The 26,000-nt window shown below is 59.7% G+C and overlaps 1 protein-coding gene across 1 annotated transcript in view; it reads left to right on the top strand.

Moving 5' to 3' along the window:
* Window positions 1–8,890: 8,890 nt before the first annotated feature.
* The window catches only part of ABLIM3 (actin binding LIM protein family member 3), a gene marked incomplete at both ends in the record, with an annotated part of 29,095 nt that continues 11,985 nt past the window's right edge, over window positions 8,891–26,000 (top strand). Inside the window, 7 exons of the mRNA XM_082006456.1 lie at window positions 8,891–8,969; window positions 14,433–14,570; window positions 17,070–17,253; window positions 17,669–17,781; window positions 20,280–20,406; window positions 20,544–20,637; window positions 25,486–25,573. Of these exons, the coding sequence (XP_081862582.1) occupies window positions 8,891–8,969; window positions 14,433–14,570; window positions 17,070–17,253; window positions 17,669–17,781; window positions 20,280–20,406; window positions 20,544–20,637; window positions 25,486–25,573 (823 nt within the window). The remainder of the gene's footprint in view (window positions 8,970–14,432; window positions 14,571–17,069; window positions 17,254–17,668; window positions 17,782–20,279; window positions 20,407–20,543; window positions 20,638–25,485; window positions 25,574–26,000) is intronic.

Genomic DNA, 26,000 nt, shown 5'->3' with positions numbered 1-26,000 from the left:
TGGTTCAGCAGGGCTCTGAGGGGATGCGGCAGTGCCCTTCGTCCATCAGCCCTGGGCTGTGTTGCCCCCAGTCCCAGGAGCACAGCTGATGACATCCCAGTTGTTTTAGAAAGCACCTTCCCAGGATATAAGAGTGGATGAAGGAATTTGGAGCCTGCCGGGGAAGCTCCTGATGGTGTTTTGCTGCCAGCCCTGAGCTGTAATTCATCCCTTGGAATGGGACTGGCTGGGGGGTGACTGGTCTTGAATCTCCTGTCCCTCTGAGCATGCACTGATGGCATTGACATTGCTCTGTAACATACACCCCTTCCATGCATCCTATTTATGGGGAGATTGTCCCCTCTGTGACGCCAGGGCTCACTTTGCCAGCTGTCACCTCCAGTCCAAATTCCCATTTCATTGCATTAATATCTGTACAGTGGCTCTGGATAGAGATTTGGTTTCAGTTCCCTCCCTGGAGTAGAAGGAGTTAAAAATAGCAAATCCAACACCCCTCATTCCCTGGCTATGACGCAGTCTCCCAGGTTGGAGTTACAATGCCAGCATGAATATGGTTTAAAATAAAACAAGTGAGTGTACTGCACTCTGCAGCATAGGAGAACAAGCTCCAGCCTAGAGAAATGACATGGAGGAGTCTCTGGTCTTCTAACCTGTGCCTGCAAAAGGCAAGAATTTCTCTTCCTTGCAGTGCTTGTATTGGCCAGAAAAATGATGCTACTCAGAGCGATTAGCGGAGTAATACAGGAGGCATTCAGCCCATCAGGGAATCAACTGATCGCAGAAGAAACCAGGAGGAAATTAGCTCAGTGCATTATGGTTTGGGGCTGTCTTTCCAGCGCGTTGCGTGCAGACCACCTTGCCAAGTATCGGCTGGACGCTACACTGAGCGATCAGGGCAGAGGGGCGCTGGCCTCGGCAGCGCTGCGGTCCCTCTGAGCGAGCGCGGTGCGGGGGCTAACTGGGTGCCTCCTCTCGCAGAAGTGGGTACCGGACTGCGTAAGCACCAGTCTGCTGCAAGGTGGTGGATCGTCAGCCTGGCTCTATCTCATCTCATGGGGCTGCTTCTCTGATCTGGTATAGAAAATCCTAAATCCCCACATTTTTCACTCTCGGACACTGCCCTAGTTTAAAAATGCTGGCTCCTGGCTTGCTTTGTAATATTTTAAGTATGGCATCCTTTATGTTTTTTGATGTATGCGCCATATGTTTTGAAAACTGCAACAAAATCCATGGGACTTGTGGGTGGAGGTTAAAGGGGAAAAGCATTTCCATATGGGAAGTCGCAAATACAAAACACAGCAGCAAACAGAAATTCCCTCCATGCACCAGCCAGAAATAAGCTCCTTTCTGTCCTGGCGGTCTCTGGCGTGTTCGTGTGCGTCCGAGGAACCAGCCTGAATGTTTCTATTGTGTCAGCTCCTGTCCCGGACACTCTGGCACTGACTCCACAGCCCCCTCCAAGGCCCAGTGGGAGATGCCACCGTGTCGGAGACCATCTGACAGCTTCTCTGCCGTTTCCCTTTCTCAGAAAGCCCTTCTGCTGCTTTCTGGGGTTTGTGGGTTTTGTTGGGTTTTTTTTTTTCTAGCTCCTGCTAAAGCTTGCCCAGGCTGCTGCAGCCCTGGCTGGTGGCGGCGGGTGGGCTTTGGCTGCAGAGGGGAGGGTCCCCTGGGCTCCCCGCATCCCCACACAGCACGGGCTGCCTCCCACCATTGAACACAGGCTCTGTTTAGCAGGGAATTTGGCCTCAGCAAAACGATGAGCTAACAGTTTTCATCTTTTGGCTAGGATTTCAGGTTTAGTCTCTTCTACCACGCACATCTGGCACGCCTTGACTTTAGGACACAAGGGCATCCTCTCGCATGCATCCCCCAAACCTGTCCGGCCCACTTAGAGCAGTAAATAGCATCCTGTGGGCTGGGGCTGGGTCCAGCCTCCAGCTGAGGCACTTCTGCGTTCTCGCTGCCTGAGGCTGCTGGGTGAGCTGTTCGGCCGGCTGTAGCTCACCCACTTCTCACGCCTCGTGAATAAAGTCTGGGGGGAGGCGGGCTCTGCCAAGCAGGCTTCCTCCCTCGAGACCATGCTGCCAGGTCCCCTCTCCAGCCAGCATCACCCCAAGTAGGCAGGAGAGAGGCTGGGGTGGCCCATGTGGCTGTTGGGTGGCCCAAAGCTCCTGCGGAGGGTGGCAGCTCTGGTTTGGCCCCACACTCAGAGGATGGGTGGGATGCGGTGGCCACGTGTACTGAGGGAGGGGGATGGCACGGGATGGTCAGAATGGAGGAGGGGACATGGGGAAGGCTTTTGTACTTGGTCTTGCTCTGCAGCATCCCACCGCACTGGAGATTTGGGGCTGGGACTTTGTGTCACCCCATGGGGCATGCGTGCCCTGGGGACGGCAGGGTCCAGCAGCAGGGCAGAGGGAGGCTGCTGCAAAGGATTTGGCTGCACGCTGCAGCATGGTGTCCTCCAGAGAGCATGGACTCAGGTGGTCCTCCTGCACCTGGGATCCACAGAGGGCCACCAGGAGCAGCCATGTGTCTCTGATCGCTTGGGTGGGTTTGTGCTTGCCCAGATCCCTGTCCCAGGGTAGTTCCTGCCCAGCCCTGCTTTGAGACCCGGGCAGAGCTTGAGCCGTGGACGTGCGATGTGTCTGTGCACAGGATGCACTCATCTGCCTCACGCCCCCTCACTCATACACAATTTATTTGTATCTATAGCAGCTCGAGCAAGATTTTTTTTTTAAGCTAAACCAGATGTAAGGATGAAATCCCATCTTCAGCCTCTCAGCAGGAATCCCTTCTCACCCACCTCAAATAAACCTTTCTGCAGCCCAAAATGCTGATCTCGGAGGGTGCTGCACATGTGCTGGGGAGGCGGCGGCTGGTGGGAGCGGTGGCAAACACCGGCAGCATCGTGGTGTCCTGGCTGTGTGTGGGAGGCAGGGGATGCCTCTGGCTGTGGGTCAGGGCTGGGACGCTGCGGAGATGTGCGTGGGGGTGAGAGGGCCAGAGTGTTTGTCGGCTCTCGCCACGTCCCTGGCCAGGTTGTCGTTTTAGTGCGTAAAAGGGTGGGTTTTGTGCAGCGCCGTAGGAGCCCGGTCTCGCCTCCCTCAGCGGGTGCTGTGAGCGCTGTGACCCGCTGGTGCGGGGCTGGGGTGCACGGCACGAGGCCGGGGGCTCTCAGCAGCTCCCTGCTGGCTCCCGCATCTCTGCATCGCTCTGGGCTTCGCTCCTGCTGCTTATTGCTTCATCAGACCTCCTAAATTGCGGCTGACCCTCTGAATTGAGAGGCAATCCCTCAAGAGGGACCTGTTCTTGTTTTCTGGGCCTAGATCCAGCAACTTAGCAGCCTCCCGAGTGAAGAGCTGATGTGCGTGCCTGCAGGCATCTGCTCGGGGTGTCCGAGTGTGTGTCTCCTCCGTGGTGGTGGGGCGAGAGGGAAGAACTGTGGGCAGTGCACGTGCTCTGCATTCAGCCCCTGGGGATGCCTGTTTGTTGTCTGCATCCTCCATCTCTCCTCCAGTTTGCACGCGTGTGCCTCTCCCCCCCTCTCCCCATGGCTTCACTGCTACGTTCTTCTTGAAAGCAAAGCAAATCAATAGATGCCTGCGCTCCCAGGCGGCTCCGTGCAGCTCCCCAGCCCTACGCCAGCTTGTGCCGTACGGCGCGGTGTGCGGCCGCACTGCCTGCCCGGCTGCGGGCTCTGCACCGGCTCGGGGGCAGTCCCTGCGCAGGTTGGCCGGCTCCCAGGCTGTGGGTGGCCCTTGGGCTCCTGATGCTGGCCGTGGGAGCCGCAGGGTGCTTCAGGGTGTCTGAATCAAGCCCTTCTTGGCCCTGCACATCCTGTGAGGAGTGGCTTGTGGTACCAAAGCCACCAGGCACCCAAGCTTGGGGTGAAAGTGCCTTGTGCAGGGATCTCAGCGTGGCTCTGGGGAGCCCAGTGGAACCGTGACCTGGTCTAGCTGTGCTGCAGTGATGCCCTGGAGGCATCCTCACGGGGCCAGAGCAGCTCTCATCTGGTCCCCTCCAGCCCTGCTGCACCTGATACCTGTGCAAGCCAGGGTGCTCTTGCAGGGGGTGGGAGACCCGGCAGAGCTGGCAGTACAAGTCACCTCGTAACCATCAGGGGATGGAGATGCGTGTCCCGCATGCTGGGGGAAGCATCTCCCTTCTCAGCACTGCTAGTCCCAGGTTGCTGGTGGGGTCTTCATACCGCTGCCATGGATCTGGATAGCAGTTGGATAGCCAAAATGTCGGGGAGCTGCACCAGCAAGGAGCAGTCCTACTCACCCCAAAACTGGACTGCCATGGTTGCTGCTGAACCTGAGCTCTGGTCCCAGCCGCCTCCAGGCACTGCAGCCAGGGCTGGCTGTGCCGACAGCTTCCACTCCCCAGCTTCACCATTGGGGCAGCTCCCCCTTCACTGGGCTATTTTGGGACTCCTTTATGAGTCTGACCTCGTGTCAGAGCAGGGGGTGAGCTTCAGGGCTGTGACTAGCTAATGTCCTCGCAAAAAGTTTTAGAGGAAGAAGGAAAGTAGCCACCTGGATTGCAGAGCATCCTTGGAGCATCCTTGCTCCTGCCTGCGAGTGGGGCAGAGGGGGCTGCTCATAGCTGTCCTGCCCGAGCCACCCCAGGGCGGGACCCAGCACCAGCCCTCTGGCACCTGGGGACCACCACGCTGTCCCCTCCTGTTCAGCATAATTCCCTGCTCCAGGCTCACCACAGCTCCTGCCCCGGGTAGCCATGCATTTCAGCCATTATTAATTAAAATGCAATCTATCCCTTCTCTTCCTCTCCCCAAGACGCCAAGAACTGCTAAAATATTCTCAGGGATAATAGGGAGGGGAATTAAAATAGTTACTGTGAAATTCAAGCTGTGCCTTTTGGAGATGTATTGCTATTCCTAGAGCCTGCGATTCCCCATTGACTACTACGTCTCCAGCCCCACGCGCGGTGGAAATACCATGCCTGCCTGAGAGACGGGGCACGCCATGAAAGATACACAGGCAGCTGCGGCGCGCTCAGCCCGCACGCAGATACGGTACCCCAGCTGCTGGGGGATCTCTTGTCCGCAAGCCCTCGGAGGGGCTGAACTCCGCGTCTCTGACCTGCGGCACTCGGTGTCAGTTCTGCGATGCAGCCCGGGGCACCGACGGGACAGGCGCTCGGGGTGCGATACCGCCTGTTAGGGCGAGAACAATATCGCTTGCGGAGAGCGGCTCCCGGTGCAAGCGCGGTGCTGGGAGCAGAGGTGGGCAGCAGCCGCTGGGGTTTTGCCCGCAGCTCTGAGCGCTGTGCCCAGACCGTGGGAGCAGCAGCCCCTGCCCTCCCTGCAAGGAGGGGGCTGCTGGATGCACAGCCTTCCTTCTCCCACATCGCCCAGTTCTTCCCTTCCTCCTGCAGATTGCTGCCGGGGGGGCACGCGCAAGGTGGGGAGCAGCTGGCCCAGTGCAGGGGGGCTGAGCATCCCACAGACCCTTCTTGGAGGGGATGAAATGGGAGGAACTGCCTGGTGGTGTCTTGTTAGTCGTTGCAAAGAGTCCCCAAATCCCCATTGCATTCTGGTTGGGGGGCAGCTCCGTTGGGCCTGGCATGGGGAGGCAGGCCGCCCTCCCTTGGGGGTCCCTCTAGCACCCAGTTTGGGGGTCTGTGGAGCCCAGAGCTCTGCTGGAAGGGGCTTCTGTGTTGTCTGCAGACAGGCAAATATGCTAGCACCAGGCGTCCCAGCTGCAATTGCAGTTCAAGGAGATCTTGTTGCCATGACAAGCTGTACAAGTATTATCCGGGAAAAAAAGACCCCGGCAGCGCTTGTTGGAGATGGGAGAAAAGCAGCCAGCGTGGAGGGCTCATACATACCACGCAAGCCGTGCACTAATGTGGCTGCAAGCACGTGTGTTCAACCGCACACATTAAATTCCTCCTAACACGCGTTATCTTCCAAGACACCCAAGACCTCCAAGACCTCCTTGCTCCAGCACCCTCCCAACCTCTGTGCCCTCCAAGCTCCTGCACGCCAGGATGCGCAGCCACAGTGCTGGCCCCTCACCCGCCTCTGGTCCCAGCAGAGCGCTTGCAGGAAAGGGAAGGTGCTAGTGAAGTTCTCAAGAGACGCCGGCCCCATGCCGCAGCGCTTGCCAGGCAGTGGAGGCTCGCGCCCCGCAAGCCCTCCTCTTCTTCGTTTATTTAGTAGCAGGGGCTGGTGAGTGACGACTGAACTTTAAAGGGTGGCTCTGCGCTGGGAAGTGAACGCTGTTCAAAACCCCAGAGCCTCTGAGCGGGCGCTGCTACTGGGGTGATAACATCAGTAGCCGGGGGTGCAGCCCAGCTCCAGGCACCCACCCCGTGGCACAGGTCAGCGTGGGGCTGGGGGTGCCGTTCAGCCTGCGGCAGGGCGCACGTCCTCCTCCTTAGCCCGGTGAGTGGCGAAAGGACCTGACTCCTGCCTCAGCGGTGCTCCAGGTGCGACTGTCGCTGCAACCCTGCGAGTGAGGATGCCACGCACGGGCTTGTTCCCCGCGATGCTCCCGGCCGCGGCCAGGCTGGGTGGTTGGGCGTTGCTGGGACAGCACGCGCCCTGGCTCGCCGGCTCCGCGCAGCCCCGGGAATGGCTGTCAGGCTGGGGAAGCTTGTGAGGACTACACAAGGCTTTCTGTTGTCATGCTGCCCTGCACCGAGGTCTTCGAATTCCCTGCAGCTGCAAGAACTAGAAGAGCAACTTTGTCCTCTTTTTCTTGAGAATCTGGAAAAATCACAATTGCAACAGTTGGTGCTTTCAGCAAACCAGGGACACCCTGGGGCCCCTCGCCCAGCACACCCAGGGCCCTGCTGGCAGTGGGGCTGGGGGTGGGTGGCGGCAGGGGGGCTCCCGCGGGGGTTACAGGTTTCTGCAGGGGAGGAGGTAAAACCTGCGGCAGCCTCAGCCAGCAACGGGGTCTTCGGGTGTCCCAGGCACGTTACAGCCCTGCCTGGGCTGCCCACGCTGGGGAAGTTAACATCCTGCAGGCGGGCACGGGCAGCTGCCGGCAGCCGGGTCAGTGCGGGGGGACAATCGCTGGCTTCCTCAGCGCTTGCGTTTGGAGAATAATTTCCATGAATGCAGCCAGAAACAAACTCTGCTGTGCGGGCAGGGCCCTTGCTGTTCACTGCTCCATCTTTTTTTTCATTTTTCCTTCTATCCTCTTTCTCCTTCTCTCCTTCCCGCTTTCTCTTTAGCCTTCTCCTTTGTCTCCTCTAAGTATGTTTTTGACATCCTTCTTCTGTCTTTTCCACCCCACAGACCAGCTGCCACCCCAGCACATAGTCCTGCCGTGCCCTTGCTGTTAGCACGAGGCTTTGGCACCCATTTGGGCACCTTCCCGTATCACTGGCCAGCCACAGCATCTGCTGCCACTTGAGTCTGTGTGACAGTGACAGTTTGCAGCTTCCTCCAGTTCCAGCTTGACATGAGCTCTGGGGAACCCCCCAGCATGGGGGAACCCCCCCAGCACTGGCTGCTTTGCTTCCCAGCAGGGTGCTGGGAGCTGGAGAGCAGAGCAAGAGGAGAGGCTGGTTCTGCCCGCTCCACCCCTCCGGACCACCGGTGTGGGCAGAGCACGGTGCTGCTGGCTCTCTGGGCTGTGCCCATGGCCCCGGCCCCCATCCTTCCTGCCCACCGTCCTGCCAAGGCAGGGCTGAGCCTTCGAGCATCCCAAGGTTCAAATCCTGAGGGAGCCCCAGCCTGGAGCGGGGCCAGAGCGTGCGTTTGAGCTCGTTAGGAGCCTGTTGCAGAGGTTTTGCGCGGCTGCCAGCCCTCCTGGGAGAGGCAGCGAGTGGGGGGCACGCCACAGGCTGGGCAGTGGCACATGGTGAGCAGCGAGGGTGCTGCGGGGTGGGAGTGTGGGGCTGGCACCTCTGTCGTGCGTCCTTGACCTACGTCTCCAAAGAATGGACTTGCATAGACCTTAGCTGCCATTACCCTCTGATACCCAGCCACGCTCACTCTGGCCCTCCCCAAGATACACAGCTGAAGAGGACTCTCTCCCCCATGCGACGCCAGTGCTGGCCCAGCATCCCTGTCCCAGCGTCCCCGTCCCAGCGTCCCCGTCCTGCTGCCAGCAGCCACAAGTCCTCACCCGCATTGGCATCTGTCCCTCCAGCTCTGCTGGCTGCCGTCCTTGCAGCACCCACGTCTTTTTTGTGTCCTGTGTCACGCCGAGAAAGGTGACGTGGTGTGGGAGTGACAGTGGTGGGGGGCAAGGGGACAGCGTGAGGCAGGTGGAAGCAATAATTGGTCATGATCTAATTAGGGAAGCCTAGGGCTAGATTAGGAGCTGTGACACAGTGGAGGGTTTTTAGCCATAAGCTGCAGATGGCTCTGCCTGCGGGCTGGGAGAGGAGAGGCTGACATGGACTTGCCAGGAGTTTGTAATCCTGCCTGCATGACACTCCGTGCCAACTAACAGGGCTGTTTTCTGATGGCTTGGAAACACCTCAGTGCTTGGTCCGCGTAGGGCAAGTGGTCCCCGTCACTCCCGGCCCACACTCCTCGCACTGCCCGCTCCCTGTGCACCCTCCCCGCCGGTGCCCGTCGCAGCCCACTCCTGTGCTGCACACAATGGTTGCAATGCGAACGTCGGGAGGAGCAGCTGGAGCCGCTCAAGGCTCGCACTGTTCCACAGCAGATCCTGATAAAGCCTGTGCCTTTATCAGGAGTACCTGGCCTGCCCCAGGTTAAAAACGTAAATATTAGGTAAGGAATTGTGACGCTTCTGGATTTTACTTAAGGGAAAGATCAGAAGAGAAAATATGTTGACCAAAGATAAATACATAATTTTCTCCTTGATCAAGATGACTTTTATCTGCCAAAGCTCGATGGAAAGCAGTGGCCAGCTGCCTGAGGACCGAGGTAGCCATGCAGATGTCACAGCAGGTGTCAGATTTGCCACCGGAGCTGAGCATCCTGACTGTTAGCCCCTTCCTTTATTTCAGGGGTAATTCAGCTGATCTTTGAACTGGGCCACCAGCACGGCAGGGTACACGTGCCCACATTGTGCCCCTTACCCAGCTATCCGCTGCCGACAGCCCCCAGCGTCTTTCTCCACTGCCGTCTTCTCAGCAGGGAGCTGGGGCGGGCAAGCAGCCGTGGTGGCTGGAGCCGGCTCACTCCTGCATGCCAGGGTCGGAGGCAGCCCCACAGAAAGGCCAGCCACGGCTCTCCCCACGCCCACCCACGGCACCAGCACCATTTGGCTCCAAGCCTGTCTTTCCCTTCCTCCCCAAGGCGGTTTTACAGCTGCGGCCGAGCTCTTTGGCTGCTGCAGGACAGCAGGCAGGAGCCCTCAGTCCCGCTGCTGCTGAGAAACCCATATCCCACGGCCGCTGGAGCTCCCACCCTTCCTCCCCGGCCGCCCTTGGGGCGCAGCACAGCTCCTGCCTGGAGGGGAAATCCTCCCTCACCCTCAGCTCCCATGGGGCTCGGAGCCGGCCAGGTCACCCTGCATCCCTGCTGCAGCAAGCGCATTTGGGGCGCAGGCACCCAGAGCACTGCCTCTTTCTCCCCGCACCCCAGCAGGGGTTTCTGGTGTGCCGCCCTGCTCTCCGCCCCCAGCCCGGCCCGGCACACTGTGTCCCGTCAGTGCTTCACCCAGCCTCTCCCTCAGCCTCCAGGGCTTCCAGCAAAATTCCTTTCTGGCCAGTCATTGCCGCCCCTCGGCCTCGACGCCTCCGGGGCCGGCGCGCTGGCGGGGCCGGGCTTCCTCTTCCTGAGCCGCCCCAGCCCCCTCCTCGCCTTCGCCCCGTGCTGTGGCATCCGGGCATCAGCCCTTCCCTTGGGACACGAGGGCGTGGGGTCTGCCAGCCGAGCCCACCTTGGGGTTTGGGTGCCCAGCGGGGGTGCCCAGCTTCCCTCACTCTCCCCGGGGGAGCCACGTCCGTGCGCGCCCCGCGCCACGCTGGTCCCACCACCCCTGGTGGGTTTTTGCAGGAGGATGATTTACAGCCCCAGTTGGCGCAGGGAGTGCGCAGAGGATGACTGCGGTGAGTCGCTCGCTGCGAGGCAGCGGGGAGGAGTGGGAGGCAGAGGCTGCTGGAAAGGGGCTCAGCCCCATGGAGCTGTGAGGACTCCCGGCAGCATCGTCTGCCCTGACACACTGCTGCTGCTCCCCCTCGCCTCCCAGCATCCACCCCAACGCGGGTCTCACCCAGACACACGCCCAGCACCCCCCGGAGCTGGACCCCACGCTGACACCCACAGCACGCAGGGGGGACGTCTCCCCTACACCCAGCCAGCACCCACTTGCTCACACCTCGCCGCACATGCCAGCGCTCGGAACCAGCAGCACCCCCTCCCACCCACCCGCCTCAGCTTCCCACGGTGGCACTGCCTCACATTATTAATTAAAGGGTGAATGCTTTGCTTTTCCACAGTCCCCTTCACCTGTGGCTCTGCAAGAATTGTGCAAATATTAATTACTGGTAATTAATTAAATCAGGCCTCCCCATCCCCCTGTGGAGATGCTGTCTCATAAACGTGCTGATAGCAAACACAGTGTCAGGGCAGGCTCTCCGAGCGGGGTGGGAGCTTCCAATTACCTGTTGCTAATGATGCAAACCCCACCTGCAGCAGTTTCTACCTAATTGACCTTCCTGGAGAGCTAATGGACTGGGACATATCTTCCTGGAGATAGGTGGGAAACCAGCAGGACCCACTCTGATCCCAGTAAGAGATGACAGATGGATCTTTATAAATGCCCCGGGTGTCCCATTCCTTGCAGCTTGTGCTCCTGAAACTTGGTTCTGGTTTGTTACTGGAGTATGTATGTGGGGTGCTGGGGTGGGAGGCCTGGGCAGCTGGTGGAGCTTGCTCTGTGTCAGCTTTTCGCTCTGGGGGGGCTGTGCCCCATTACTTGCATCGGTGTTGAGCTGCCCTCCCCCCAAGGCAGATGGGGATCGTCTCCCATCAGCCCCCCACTCCTGAAGGGCTCAAGGTGTTTCAGAGGCAGCGGAGGCATTCAGTGTTCCCCATCCCGCGGCTCCTCGGTGGAGGGCTGGGATGCTGTGCAGGAAGAGGACAGGAAGGCAAACAAGGTTGTTGACCCTCCCGAAGCGGAAGGTGGGTGCTCTGGGAACAAAGGAGGGGGATTGCCCAGGGATGCACGGCAGGAACCTGCAGATTGCTCACCGCAGCAGAGCTTGGAGTGCCATGGTCCCTCCCCTCTCCTGGGGGGCAAAGCTCCTTTATGCAGCCTTGGGTGTTGTTTGGGGGCATCATCTCTCCCCTCACCCAGGTCACAAGCTCCCTTGCTTGCGTATGGCTGGTGCTGTCTATCCCTAAGGCTGCGCAGGGCACCGATCCCTGACCGGAGGTGCCACCTTAATCTGGATCAGCGGGAAATCTGTTGCGGGCCCACGCAGCCCCGCGCGGCAGCTCGCTGCCTGGCTGTGGCTGCAGCGGCTCCTCGGACTCCACGGATCAAGCGCCAGCCGGGATACGGGGGCAGCCCCGCAGGAGCCTGGCCCTGGGCAGCCTTTTGCACTGCATTGTGCAGCACAAACGCATTAATTGCTGAACGGAGCCATCTTAATTTCCCGCTCTACAAGCAAAAGCGGGAGCAAACTGGGGTGAGATTAAGGCATTCCTTGGGCAGCTCCCACCCCCTCACCCTGACTGCTGTATCTCAGCCTGCGAGGCTACTAATGCTACTTACATTATTACTGGATTATTTTGGTGTAATGAGCTTTGCCCTGCTCAGCCGTCCCTCTGCTCAGGGCTGTTGTGATGTGTAATACTTCCTGCGCGAGGCCACGAGACGGGCAGCTGCCTGCTCAAAAACAAGCAGAGCCCCAGCAAAACAATGCATTAATGTTCCTGGAGCAAAATTCCAGCATGGGCTGGAGGTTAATCACAAATCAGGGAGATTTTGGCTTAGTGGTGAACAAAGCTGGCAGGCGGGGGGGCGATGGTGCCCTAAGCCGGGTCCTGACCCATCTCCCTGGGTACAAATAGGAGTGACCGTATCGGTTTCATCTCTGCCAGCGGTGTAACGCAGCTATAAACATCTCTTCCATCCTCAGCTCCTTTTCTTCTGCCTTCCCTCCCATCAGACCTGCCGGCGCATGGGCTTGGTGGTGTGTTGCTATGGACACCAAGAAGCTTCCCCTAGAGACTAGAAGCCTGGAATATGTGATGGCTGCGTTTTCTGACATTACCTTTTTTTTTCTTCCCTTTTTTTAAATTATTGATGTTTGTTTAAGTGTTGATTAATTCCCAGCCTTTCACCCCACCTCCCTCCTGCTTTTCTCTCCAAGCTTTGTGGATTGCCGTGGCTGTGTCCCAGGGTTTGGCTTCTGCTTCCGTCTCGGCAAGGGTGCGAGGACAGGGTGCGTGGGAGGAAGTTTCAGTGCTGTAACTCTTGCTCTGCTGGAGACCCCTGCAGAACAGATCCCCCATTTATCCCAGCCTCAGGAGATCCTGTTGGGGTCTGTCCTGGGTCCCCCCAGGCTGCCGCTGAGTTCATGGGTGCCCACCAGCAGCAGCTGCCACAGGAGGCCCTGGACCCCTCTTCCCAGGGCTTGCACACCCCTGCAAAACGTGCCTGCAAAAGTAGGGAGTACCCTGCTCCCTTTACAGGTGTCCTTCATCGTATTTGGGACCTCAGAGTGATTTAGATCCGGACTAGTGAGTGTCTCCCAGGCCTGACTCCCGGTTCATAGCTCCTCTGTTGGCACTGCCGTCCCTTCAGTGCCTCACGTACCCCCGCTGGCCTCTGGGCACTCCTGGCCTGCGAGCACGGTCAGGAGGGAAGTCCCAGCAGCTCTTGGAAGTTCATGTCAAGGCTGGAGCTTGGGCTTTTGCAGGGGGCTGGGGGGCACTCGTGGGAAGGCACCTCGACTTTCCTTGCAGCCAGCTCCAGCAGCTCCATAGCCCCAGGGGATGGAGCAGCTCTCAGGGAGGGTCGGCCCATCTTCCCAGTGGCGAGCAGTGCCGTGCGTCCGTAGAGCATGTCTCTGGGCACTGGGCGTATGGGATGGGAGTTTACTGTGAGACAGTCTCAATGTCTTTTTGACTTCCCTTTCTTTGCTTTTGAAGCCAATAATGGGCTGTTTCTGTTCCCTGTCACATGATCTGCCCCACGGTGAACGAGGAGTCTCTGTGATGACTGATCTCCTCTGTCCTGTGCCCCTTCCTCCTGCTCTGGAGGGAGTTCACGTACCAGGTTTCAATCAGCTGCTTCTCTTGTTCCTGGGAATGCAGTTCAGCACTGGGACAGAAAGTCTCTGGTCCATTGAAATCCTGCCCCTCACTGCTCAGGTTGCCCCAGCTGTAACCCTCTCTCTGAAATCTTACAGCAAACGAGTCCTTCGCCGCTTGGCCCCTGCCTGCAGCGGGTAGCCTGGTGTCAGCCTGCCCAGCGCGCCTGCGAGCAGCCCGTGCACTTGCAGGTGGGGCAGGGAAAGCAGGAGCTGCTCTTTAAAATGCCTTCTCCGTGTGTTTGGGGATTGTGCTGGGACAGCAGAAAGACCCCCTGCTCTGTACAGTTCCTCCCGCAGAGTATCGGGCGAGGCTGCAGAGCATCAGCCCTTCGTGGCGGTCTGCAGAGCTGCTGGAGGTGGATGAGGAGTGGCAGCGAGTCCCCGGATCTCTGGGACTGCAGCAGGAGAAGGCTGGCTCTTGCCCGTAGCTCTGGGGAGCCATGTTGTTCTCCGCTCCCCTGCGTCCCCTGGCTCAGCGCAGAGCCTGCACGCGCCGCGGTGCCGCTCCGGAAGGAGCGGCGGGGCTGGGATGCTGCTCCTGGCTGCAGAGGTGAGAGTCCCGCCAGGGCCAAACAGTCAATTGCTGTGATGTTTGAAAGCTCCTTGAAAAATGACTTCTTCATCCAGTTCCTAACCAAACAAGTGGAAGCTCCAAAAAACAAGAGTTCCTTCCCATGCTGCTGCCAAATCAGTGCTTGCTGGCGTGTTTCTGAGCAGGTCAGCAGCAAGCCAGGACTGCCTGAGGGCTGAGCAGAGCCGGTGGATAGCTGGTCCCTGCATTGTCCTTCTGCACCTGCTTGGGAGATAGGCGAGCGTCCGGGGAGCTCTGCGCGGCCTTGGGGCGATGGTGCAGGTGACCTGGTTGTCTGTGCAGGGACAGGGAGCAGAGCCCGGGCGCTTGCCCCGCACAGCGTTTAGGACTGCAGACCTCCGAGCCTAACGCGGGTAGTGGCTCTTTTGTGGGGACAGGGAAATCCCGAATCCAGACAGGGCTGCGCACCCAGCTCGGAGTCACTGGGCGCTGGCACGGTCTCGGCTGTCCTTTGCCCTTAGCGATGGCCTGATGTCCAGCTGCCGTGTCGCAGTTGCTGGAGGGCTCTTCTGCGGCTGCCCAGCTGAGGTGCCGCGACGCCTGGCTCTGCCCTGAATGCTAACAGACCCTTCCCCTCTCTCGCTTTTCCCTTCCTCCTTTCTGCCAGCAGTTCCCTATCAGCAAAACCCCTACACCCCTGGGAGCAGCTCCACCGTCATCCAGTGCTACCGCTGCGGGGACACCTGCAAGGGCGAGGTGGTGCGTGTCCAGAGCAATCACTTCCACATCCGCTGCTTCACCTGCCAAGGTAGGACGGTGCCGCCTGAAGAGCTGGCGGCCAGGTTTCCCCACAGCCCTGGGTGCAGCCTGGAAAGCAGAAGGCTGGGGACGGACCTACCGGGCTCACTGAGATGTGGTCACGCGCCCGGGGGTGGCGGCTTCCCGCAGGGCTGGATGTGGCGCGGTGCAGGCGGGGAGGTAACGGCATGGGGCTGGCACGGTGCGGGCAGTGCCCCTGCGTGACTCTGAAGAGGGGTGGCCGAGACCTGGGCACCCTACCCGGGTCCTACCTTACTACCCTCAAGCTGCCTGAATGCGAACAGCCTGCGCTGCGCCAGTCCCAAACTTACCCATGGCCCATCTGTGATCTGGGGGGGCCACCGTGTCCTTCAGCCGCCTGCCTGCCCCCGAATCAGGAGGAGGAGGAGGATGTGTCCCCAGCCTGGCAGTGAGGCAGGGGAGATGATGCCAGGAGCAGCTCCTGATGGGGCTGGGGGCGGGTGGCGGACCACTGCCACCGCGTGTGGGGTGCGATCGAGGTGCTGTGGGATGCCATGTGCGGCAGCTGGGGCTCGGCGGCCCCCAGGGGCTGGCAGAAATAGAGGAGAGAGGTTGCTGGAATCCTCCCCGAGCGCAAGAGGAGAGCTGCAGAGCTGTGAAAGCTAACGGCCCAGAGCTGACGCTGAAGGGCTCCTCAGCGTGTTTATTAAAGCAGCCGCTCTCAAACAGGCCAGCGGCTGCTTCTGTAGGTTGTAAAGCATCCCATAGCAGGGCTTTTTAAAGGCCTCTGGTCTTCCAAGCTCCCAGCACCTTGTGCTAAGCAGGACATAAATCCCCGTCTCCTTGGCCATGCTTCGCTGCTCCTCCCTGGGGAACAGAGCGTTTGGCTGGAGGGGACTCTTCCCCTGGGCTGTCCCCATCCCTGCTGCAGCCCTGTCCCATGGCGTGGGCAGCCCCAGGTTTCTGGGAGGGGATGTGGGCCCCAGGTTGTGCTCGGGGCTGACCTACACGTGTGGGGTGCCGTGCTGAGCCCCCTGCCCTCCCCTGGCCTGGATGAGCGGGGCTGAGCGGGAGCTGCACATCCAGACAAAGAGCTCAGGCAGCCGCTGGCTTCAAAGGGTCCCGGAGCCAGCGGGGAGAGCTCGGCAGTGCTCTGCCTGATTGCCAGGTGAAAGGGAATAAATAATGAGAGGAAATTCTCCTGTCTCACCTTCCCTCATAGCTCTTACCCCTGCCGCTTCCGGCTGGCTGCCACCAGCTCCTACACCAGCCCCACAGCTTGTCCCTGACATGTCCCCGGGAGCCTGGCATGGCTGTTGCAGCCCCTGGGGATGTGCTATGGGTCCCACAGCAAACAGGCCCCAGACCTGCCTTATTTTTTCTTGCTTCTGCTTCCTGATGTTGTCCTAGAGCTGGTGGCCTGTCCCCCGTCGCTGACAAGTAAGAGCTGGCAGATTGTTTCGGAGAGCAGTGGGTGCTGGCCCTGTATCCCCGGCTGTCTACCCACAGCTCCCGGGGATGCTCTGCGGGAGAGGAGCTGCATCCCTGCCCCTGTGGGCCCTGCACCCTGGGGAGGGTGGCCGCTCTGCGGGCTGGCCCGCCGGTGCAGGTGAGGTGTGCAAGGACAGGATGTGAAAGGACAGCGGGTGCTCAGTTGCTCTGTAGTTCCCCCTCCACCCCGTCACCTTGCAGGACTCGTGATGGGCATCACGCAGAGGTGCCAGGACCTGGTCCCTGTGCCACTCCTGAGGAGCCTTCCAGAGTCTGATGCTCTCGAGGTCTCTCTGTGGATGGAGAAGACGTAGGAGGGAAGTGACACTAAGGGCCAGGGCTTGCCATGTCTCCTTAGATTACCCTCATGGGCTGTGCACCACCCACTGTTCCCACAGCAGGGAAGGAAGTGAGGTTGGGCTGGACACCTATGGAAAAAGCATCAGTGAGAGCACCAAGCCCATGTGTCCCAGGACCTGTTCCTATTCAGGCATGGCTTCATGTCCAGGTCGGGGATTGGAGATGGCTCATCATGGAAGAAGGCCATGCCCCAGGGTGTGGAGAAGACCTCTCCCCAGTTGTCCCTAGGGCATACCCAACTCCTTGCCAGTCCTGTTCTGAGCTTCCTGACACCATGAGAGTGTCAGATGGAGGGGCTGAGCCCCATCCAGGTGCTGTGGGTCCAGAAAGGGATGCTATGGGCCTTCCTAGGCTGTTTGTGTGTGGTGAGTGGGGGCTGCAGGAGTTCCCTTCCTGGCGCTGGGGTTTCCTCTGGGAGCGCCCAGCCCTGGCTGTCTGGGCAGCACCATCCTGCACCCTGCCACAGCCCAACACTGACATCTTGTGGTGCTGGGGAAGGCCCCAGCGTGTCTGGTGGGAAGGGAAACCTTCTGAGATACCTGCAGGAAGCCGTGTCTTCAGGGATGCCTTCAACCACTGCTGGGGAGACAGCAGAGGTGGGCTCAGAGATCCTGGCCGAGCCCCGGGGCTGGACCTGCCTGCTGGCCCTTGATGGGTGCGTGTCCTCCCCCTGCAGTGTGCGGCTGTGACCTGGCCCAGTCGGGCTTCTTCTTTAAGAACCAGGAGTACATCTGCACCCACGACTACCAGCAGCTCTACGGGACCCGCTGTGACAGCTGTGGGGACTTCATCACTGGAGAGGTCATCTCTGCCCTGGGGAGGACCTACCACCCCAAGTGCTTCGTCTGCAGCACCTGCAGGTGAGCTGAAGCCATCACTGCGGGTGCACGACCCCCTGCAGAAGCTCTGTGCAGCCCTTGGCTGTGCACCAGGGAGAGGACCGTTCGCTAGCCCGCAGCCCCTCGTTCCCTGCTCAGCACCACAGCAGGCACCTCCTCTGCATTTTCTTAGAGGAAGCCCTTGGGGAGGCAAGGAAATGGCTCCGACCCTTCCTTTCGCAGCCTGGAGACCTGCCTTAATGCCTGCCTCGGTCCTTCTGCCCCAGCACATGTGTACACTTGCTGCCTCCCCTTGTAGCCCTCCTTGCCTGGAGCCCCGCTGCTCCCCAGCACCGCAGGTCCCACTGGTCCCTGGGGAAGGAGCTCGGGGGCAGCCCCAAGCACTGCATGGAGGGGAGCGAGCAGCTCACATCTCCCAACCTCTGCTTGGCCACAGGAAGCCGTTCCCCATCGGAGACAAGGTCACGTTCAGTGGGAAGGACTGTGTTTGCCAAAACTGCTCCCACTCTCTCATCAGCACCAAACCCATCAAGATCCATGGGCCCAGCCGTAAGTTGACTGCTCTTGTGTTAATGTGATGGCTGCAAAGAGAGGGACTGCGTGCCCCTGGACAGTGCTCGGGGCGGGGCGCGGCGGTGGTGACGGGACAGGCTTTGAGGTCAGTGTGCAGTGCTGCGTGGAGCCATGGGCGTTCACGGAGGTTTCAGAGGAGGAACAGGGTAGTCCCGCGGCTCCACCCGGGATTGCAGGTCACCTCTGGTTTCGGAAACTCCCTTGACCTGTTTGTGACCTGGGCAGGTGCAGCCACCCTGGCGGGTGCTGTCTCAACAGCAGGGAGGTTTTGGAGCCAGCTTTGCTCCGAGGCAGTGCCCAGGTGTTGCTTTGTGTCCAGCTGCACCGAGGTCTGTGTCTAAGTGCCAGCCCTGGGACTGCTCACCCGGCTTTCCCAACACTGGTGTTACTTGCTGCCTCTACAAGCGTGGAAAGGCTTCTTACGCTCGTGCCCGTGCACTGAGGAACCTAAGCTAAAACTCGGCAAGAGCAGTGGACAGGCTCCTTTGGGTGGATTTGGCCTTGCTTTTGACCTGCCTGGGTTGTTCCTTGGCGTATGCTCCCTTCATGCCGTGCCCCCCCACCAGTTTTTCCTTGCTGCTGGCTCTGCCCCAGACCCCTACAGAGCATCCTGTGGATGCTGTACTTGGGGGCTGGTAGAGCATCCCTGTGGCATGGAGCTGTTGCACACCGGGCTCCCTTCAGCCTGCATCCGGAGCAAGGGGACCTTGGGACCATGAGGTCCATGCTTCACTGTCTCCCACATGCCCATGTTTGCTGCTGTCAAGTCCCAGGGGAGCTGTCTCAGCGCAGTGCGTGGGCAGGCAGCAGAAGGCAGGGAAAGCCGGGAGCTGTGCCACACCGTGGTGCCCAAACCCTGCCACGTCTGCAGCCTGAGCTGGGGGTGGGGGGGCCCTTGCTGCTGTGGCTCAGCAAGCCCTGGAGCATCAGTGCCTGGAGCAGAGTCCTGCAGCCAGGGCCAAACCCAGGACCGTGGTGTCATCCGTGGTCCATGTCACCCCGTCACCCCAAGCTGCCTCCCCCCAGCTCTCACTGTGGCCTCGACGGAGATAGGGGATGTGGCGGGGTTTGAATGAGCCCTGGCCAGACAAGGCTTCCGCCACCTTTCTCCATCGGCACCCCAAGCTGCCCAGGGGCAGGCTGTGGCCAGCCCGCAGCACCCTGCTGGCGCCGGTAGCAGGGCCAGGGCAGGGGAAGGGCAGCCACACGCTCTGCCGCTCGCCTGCTGTCCTCTCCCTTCCCGTCCCCTTCCTGCCAGTGCTCCTCCCTGGACTACGGAGCGGGTTACCGCAGGGCACCATGCTTTATTCATAGCAGCTGCAGGCAGCAGCCAGATGTAGCCTGCTGCCTGCATGTGCCCTTTGTGGCCCAGGTAGCCCTGGCAGTGCCACCCAGAAAGGGTGGCAGGGGACATGTGCCCGCTGGAGGCCACGCTGGTGCGCTCTGCAGGGAGGACGTCCCTAGAAGAAGGATGCTGAGTCTCTCCTTGCAGCGCTGGCCCTGTGAGCAGCTCAAAATCCAGCAGGACCTATGTGAGAGAGGGAGTGGATCAGCTCAGCCGAGCTGCCCAGACTGCTTTTTGCCAGGGGTCAAAAAATCCTCCCCCCCTTAGCCTTGTCCAGCGGGCAGGGACTTGGTGCAGAGCTGCCTGGGGATGGGCTGAGTGGAAAAGCCTGCCTGCTCAGGCTGCCTGTGCTGCCTGCGCGGTGCTGCTGCACCTCCCTGGTGCCATGGCGGGGAGGGAGTTAAGGAGAAACCCCATCTGGGCAAACCTGCTGCCCAGGGGGAGAAGAGGACAAGGAGGAGTCGAGGTCAGGGGTCCGAGGCCCATGTGCTTCCTGCTCCCAGCCTTGGCGGGAGCCGGGGGAAGCGGGGAAGGAAGGGAGTCTCGTAAATACTGCAGTGGGGCCGGATGCGGCTGCCGGAGAGCACAGCCCTTCCTCTGCTGCGCTCGCTGCCGGACACTTCCCACCGCTCCCGCCCCGGAGGGGAGCCCCCGGGGACCTGCTGGACCTGCCATGGCAGCACAGCCACAGTAGCCCACGCACTGGCCCTGGCTGAAGCTTGCTGCCTGACAGGGAGACCAGGCTCTGTGCTTTGGCTGGGGTGGCTGGGTGCCAGTGGTGCCCCAGAGGTCCCAGCTCCAGCAGGAGGCTTTCCTCCTGGCTCCTTTGCTGGGAACAAGCAGAGGTGGCCTATTCCCATAAAGAAATGACCCCCTATAAAAAAATTATCCCCAAGAGGCTGCCTCTGGAATGGTCTCAGGAGCAGGGTTTTTGTAACAGCAGCATCCCGTAGAAAAGGGGGTCCTCTGGGGCAGGACTTCCCTCTGGGTGTGAGGGGTGTGCCAGGTTAAACAGCCGGGGTGCTTCGGCATTGGCCAGCGGATGCGGGTGTTCCTGCCGCGCTGCCGAGCCCCGCGCCAGGGAGCTGCGCTGGTCCCACACTCCCCACCCCGCTTCTGTCCCCCTCAGACTGCGCAGGCTGCAAGGAGGAGATCAAGCAAGGCCAGTCCCTCCTGGCCCTGGAGAAGCAGTGGCACGTCAGCTGCTTCAAGTGCCAAACGTGCGGGATCATCCTCACCGGCGAGTACATCAGCAAGTGAGTGCCACTGCGCTGGCGGCAGGCATGGCCGCGCCAGCCGCTCTGGGCTGCGCCCCCCGGGGCTGGGGCTGTGGGGATGAGGTGCCCAGCCTGGCTCGCCCGCTGCTCACCCCCTTCTCCTTCCTCTCCCCAAGGGATGGCATCCCATACTGCGAGTCCGACTACCATGCCCAGTTCGGCATCAAGTGCGAGACCTGCGACCGGTACATCAGCGGCAGGGTCCTGGAGGTGAGTCCCAGGGCCACCGCCACCCCATCCCGGTCTGTAATGGGGACTGCGTGTGTCCCAGGCCAAGGTGCATGCCTTGTGGAGCCGTGGGAGTTTCATCGTCCTGCACCCTTGTCATGCTGTCCTCCGTCTCTCAGGGCCATGGCTCTTCCTGCGGCTGGTGTGCAGGCAGAGTCCGACCACGTTCTTTGGAGGGTGGGAGTGGGGGAAGGAGCAATGCCACGCTGCAGACCTTCGGAGAGGTGGCTTGGGTACTGGAGCTGCAGAAGCAGCGATACCATGCAGTGGCCTGGGTGTGGTGGGACGTGTCCCGAGCCCAAGATGTGGGGACAGTAGCCTTGACCAGCTGCTACCATGCCCGGCTGTGGAGTGTCCCCACCACGCTCACCCCAGCTCGCCTTTGAGCACATCCCTCTGCAGGCAGGCAGCCTGTTGCCGTGGAAACCCATCCAGCAGGGCTGCCTGCTGCCGAGCCGGGGCGAGGGGCTGCAGCACCCTGCCCACAGGCAGCTGTCCCCACGGCACACCCCTTTGCAGGACAGCTACCGGAGCAGGGGGCCCGTGTCCTGGGCCAAATCTGGACTTGTCTTTCTCATCACCTTGCTGGCCAGCAGGAGCTGCTATTGGCAGGGCCACCAAGGGATGCAGGGGTCCACGGGGATCCCGAAGCAAGGTGTGGATGCAGGTGGCCATGGAGGATGTTTTGGGCAATGGTGGAGCTGCACAGCTAGCAGAAGTGAGGGAGTGGGCTTTGCTGTTGGCGAGGGACAGAGCGGTCCATCAGGGCTGGTCCTTCCTGTCATCCAGGCAGTCAGGTCCTTCCTGCAGTCCCTGCTCCTGGAGGTGGGGTGTCCCATCGCGCTTTCTGTTTCTACCCCAACATTTACGGGGAAAAGCAGAAGATAAAGTCTGGTCTGAGGGTAAACTAAAGGTTCAGGAGGCAGAGAGAAAGATGTCAGAATGAAACCTGTTGTGATTTTTTTTTTTTTTTTTTAAGACCGCCCTGGTGATGCTGTGGAGCGGGGCTGTGGTGTATAGAGAGGCAGCAATGCTGAAAGTGTGCTCAGTCACTCCTGAGACCTTCCCTTTGTGGGAAGGGAAGATGTGAGTAGCATTGGTACCCACACCTCTGCTATTTCCAGACAGCAGCGGTAGGAAGCTGTATCCCCAAATCGGAGATAGTGTGGCTCCACAGCGAGACAGACCGCAGGTGCTGTGGGATGGAGTGGCAGTGGCTCTCAGATCTTTAGTCTGCTGAGAGCTGTTCCAGGACATCTCCAGCCTGTTTCACTTGCAGCCTACCAAGAAGTGGTCGGTCACCCACTCTGGTTCGGCTGGCTGGACTGGCCTGAAAGCACCTAGCCTGGCCAGGGAACTTCTGGAGCTGGGTGCCAGGAGCCCTCCAGCATCTTCCCCCTCTTCTGGGGAGGGCTTTCTGCTGACTCCAGGCTTCGGCAGCAGTCCCGGCGCTGGCTTCTGTGAGTGTGAGCTCAGTGCTGCAGCGGCTGCCACAGGCCGGCTCCCCTTCATGGGGCCACTTGATTAGCAAATGTCTGAGCAGAGCAGGGAGAAGCCAGAGGGTCCCCTGAGGACGAATCCCTGCTGCTTCTCCCGTGGGCAGTCTGGTCCCTGATAACCCCCTGCTAGGACAGGAGCATCCTCAGCCACCCCAGCAGGGCAAGCAGGCTGGGCATCGCATGGTGTGGGATGTTCAGCATATGAGGGCAAGTGAGAGGAGCTAGAGGGGACCTGGGACCCCTGCCCTCTGCTCGGAGGCTGTGCTGCCAGCCTGGCCAGCACCCTCAGGCACCGCTGCCTCTTTGCTGCACCACTCAGGGTTTTCCTCACTTGGTGCCACCACAGCGGAGTCAGGATGAGCATAGGGTGTTCTGCTGCTGCGTGTCTGTGGGGACGGACAGAGAGCAGCTCTGCAGGACATGGCAGGCGTGCAGGTGGTGGCAGCCCACCTGCGAGCTGCAGATGGTCCCGGGCGGTGGCAAGGAGGCAGCCTTCCCCACTCTCCCTTGCTTCTATCTCCCCCAGCTGTTCTCCCAGCATTGGCTCTACATTCCCTCCTGCTTTGTCCTCTGCCTCTTCCCTGAGCCCTCTGTCCCAGGCTTTGCTCCCAGCATCGGCTCTCCCAGGCTGGAGTGGCTGTCCAGCTCTGCCGGGCTGTGGGAAGGGTCTGGCTGAATCCCACGAGGTGCTCCGAACACTCATCGTCTTGCATTAGCACCTTGCCTGCCCCAGCCCCGGGTGCTGGGGGGCTGTGCTAGGCAAGCACCCCGAAGCCTATGGGTGTTGTGGGCACCCCTTGCCTCCCCACAGCCAAGACTGAGCCTGTGCTCCCCACCCTCCCCGGGTACATGCTTGCTCGGGGTATTGAACAAACTTCTGTAAAACCAGAGGCTTTAATTGTCTTCTCCAGCAGAGTGTGAAATGGAAAGGGCGCCTTTAAATAATTTTAGGCCTTAAGGAGCTTTCTCATGCTATCCCGTCAGCCTCTGGGCTTTCCCAGCTGCTCCGAGCTGCGCAGCCAGGCTTGGATGATTAATGAGTCTTTAAAGGACCCCAGGTGATAAAGAGCAGGTTCCTTCCCTTTTTTTTTTTTTCCCTCATAAAAAGCCTTTTACCAGCCTTCTACGAGCCATAATGTTAACCAGTATAAAAGGAGGAAGGTTTGCGCACAGTTTGGAGAGTTACTCCTCAGGGGGGAGTGGTGAGTGGTTTTGGAGAAGGTCTATGTTGAAATGAGAGATCTGTGACAGCAGCCCATATAGTTTAGATAGATAAAGATTTTATTTTCTTTTTTTTACTACTGTCAGCACACCAAGCCACTGGGGGTACTAAGAGGAGCCAAGAGCATCAAACCCATCCCAGATTCAGAGGACCAGGGGAGGCGGCATATCGGTCATCAGGGTCCCGTGTCCTCAGCGTTAGCTGTTTCTAGTCAGCTGGAAATGCAGGCAAGGGGAACTGGAGGCACACCAGCCCAAAGTGTTTAGGAGCTGGGCTTTAGCCGAGTTGTTTTTCATCTCTCTCCCATGTGTTTACAGCTGTCTCCTCCGACTGTCGCAGCTCAGCATGCCTGTCCTGGGTGCGCAGCGCTGGCTGGTGGGTGCTGCGGCAGGCAGCTGGCCTGGCAGGGCTTTGCGCATGGGGGCTTGGGCAGAGGAGGAGGAACTGGCCATCCCTAGCCATCCTCTGCCTTGGCGGGGCGGTGGGCCACCTCCCTGCGGCGGTGGTCACGAGACATGATGAGCCTATTGGCACGGTGTCAACAACATCAGGGCCTCCAGACAAGGCTTTTAGGGGTAAAATTGGTCTAGGATCTGTATAGCCTGGAACTGGCTGGTGTGTTTGCTCAGGCTGGTGAAGCATTCAGTGCAAGCCCCTGCCATGGGGCGCGGCGGCTGGACCAGGGTGGCTGCTTGGGGACCTCTCCCATCCCACCGAGGAGCCTGGGAGACCAGGGCTGGCGCCTTCATTGCTGCTCGTCGGTGTTCACGGTGGGTCTGTCTCTGCAGCCCTCCCACCGGTTGGCTTTCCTGTGTTACCAAGCTTTTGGGTGTGAATTGGGGATATTTGGGTGGTGGGCTCACTTGGACCAGCCCAGGAGTATGTTGTGCTGCTGCCAGCTGGCACAGGGAGGTGCCTGGGGCGCAGGGCTGTCCCCTCCCTGGATTGAGGTGCACTGCAGTGAAAGGAAAAGGGGTCCAAACTCTCCCAGTCATCTCCCCTGCCTGCCCTAAAACCTTCCACTCATTTTTGGCATAAACTAGAGGGAAAAAGCCACTAGCTGCCATCTGCACCCCAAGGACATTGAGTTCCAGGTTGATTTTTACGAGCAATCAACTGGCAGATTCTCAGTTATCCTCACAGCCGATTTTCCTGTTGACCCTCCCTGTTTCACACTGGCTCCAGCCCCCTCTATCATAACCCTCCCCTTTGTCAGACAGAGTCTGACAGTTTTCCTTCTGCCGTCTTGAATTGTCCTTCCTCTTCTCTTGGATTATTATGGGATCCTTTGGGGTCAAGCTCTAACAGCACAGCCCAGATTCCTCCTGCCCTGAGCCAGCTCCTTCCTCCCAGCTCCCAGACCAGAAAATGAGCCTATAATTGAAATGCTAGCAGACGCTCTGAGTGGAAACAAGCTACCAGTTAAAGCTATTATCCCTGTCAAAGAGCAAAGGGAGCAGCCCAGCTCCTGCTCAACCGGGGAATAGCGTGTCGCTAGTACTGAAGTTTGGGCATGGCTTCACAGAAGGAGAAAAGTTTCTTGAGGGAGAGAGGCTGGCGATGGTAGGCAGGGAGGGTCTGACAGCAAGAGGAAGCCCGTGCGTTGCGAGGTTTATCTTTGGGGCCCTTCTCCCTTTACTGCTTCCCTGCTGTGACATCCTGGGCCAAATGTGCTGTTTCTCTTCAAAGTTGTAAAGGGAAGGAACTGGGAAGGAGCTGTGGTGCAAACCACTCAGCTGCATGGCTGAGTGTTACTGCGGAGGGTCTCTGTTATTTCCAGAGTGCAAGGACAATTTATTAGGGGTGAGGACTGTAGGGGTGCCTTCCTTGGGGGTTTGGGACCTCCTGGCTTCACTTTCCTTTGTGTTGGACAGTTCAAGGAGAGCAGAAGGTTCCCAGTCTGACTTGTAGTCCAGCAGGTCAGAAGCGTTAGTGATGAAGTGGTCTCTGGTTTTCTCAGTGTGTTGTGGTGGTCTCCGAGGCCACCCTGGGCATTGCCCCATTCACCATGTCATTGTCTACATACAGCAGTGAGTGATGCCTGGGACATGAGCAGGTCACCATGTCCTGCCTTGCTCAGGGGGTCCTTTTCTCTGTTCATCCTTGCAGGCAGGAGGGAAGCACTACCACCCCACCTGTGCCAGATGTGTCCGCTGCCACCAGATGTTCACGGAAGGAGAGGAGATGTACCTCACAGGTAGGGATCCCGCTGCGGCCAGGAGGGACTCCCGTACCCCGCGGCGGGGCATAGACCAGCATGGCTCTGTGGAGGTGTGCTGGCTGTGGGAGCGTTCGGGGTTCAGGTCCTTATGGCGGTCAGTGTGGAAAGGGTCTTTCTGTGCAGCAATGCCAGAGACAATGCTCCGCTGCTCCCTGGCCCCTGTGCTCTTCCTGGGCTGTGTGGCAGTCATTTCTCTCCATGAAACCTTTCCCTGCCACTGAGATGGAGGAGACTTTATTCCTCGTTGGCGGCCTTTTGCTCCCTGCGAGTCTCCTTGTGCAGCTGGGGAGCGCTGCCGGGCATGCCTGGATGTGTCCCTGGCCTGCGCCCAGCGAACAGAGGCTGGGGTGGGTGCAGGGTGCCTGGGTCCCCGCTCTCCCCAGCCGCAGGGGAGGGTGGTCCA

Source organism: Phaethon aethereus (assembly GCF_964289735.1).
Source record: "Phaethon aethereus genome assembly, chromosome: 14".
NCBI classification, from domain to species: Eukaryota; Metazoa; Chordata; class Aves; order Phaethontiformes; family Phaethontidae; genus Phaethon; species Phaethon aethereus.
This window is presented reverse-complemented; position numbering and strand designations above follow the sequence as displayed.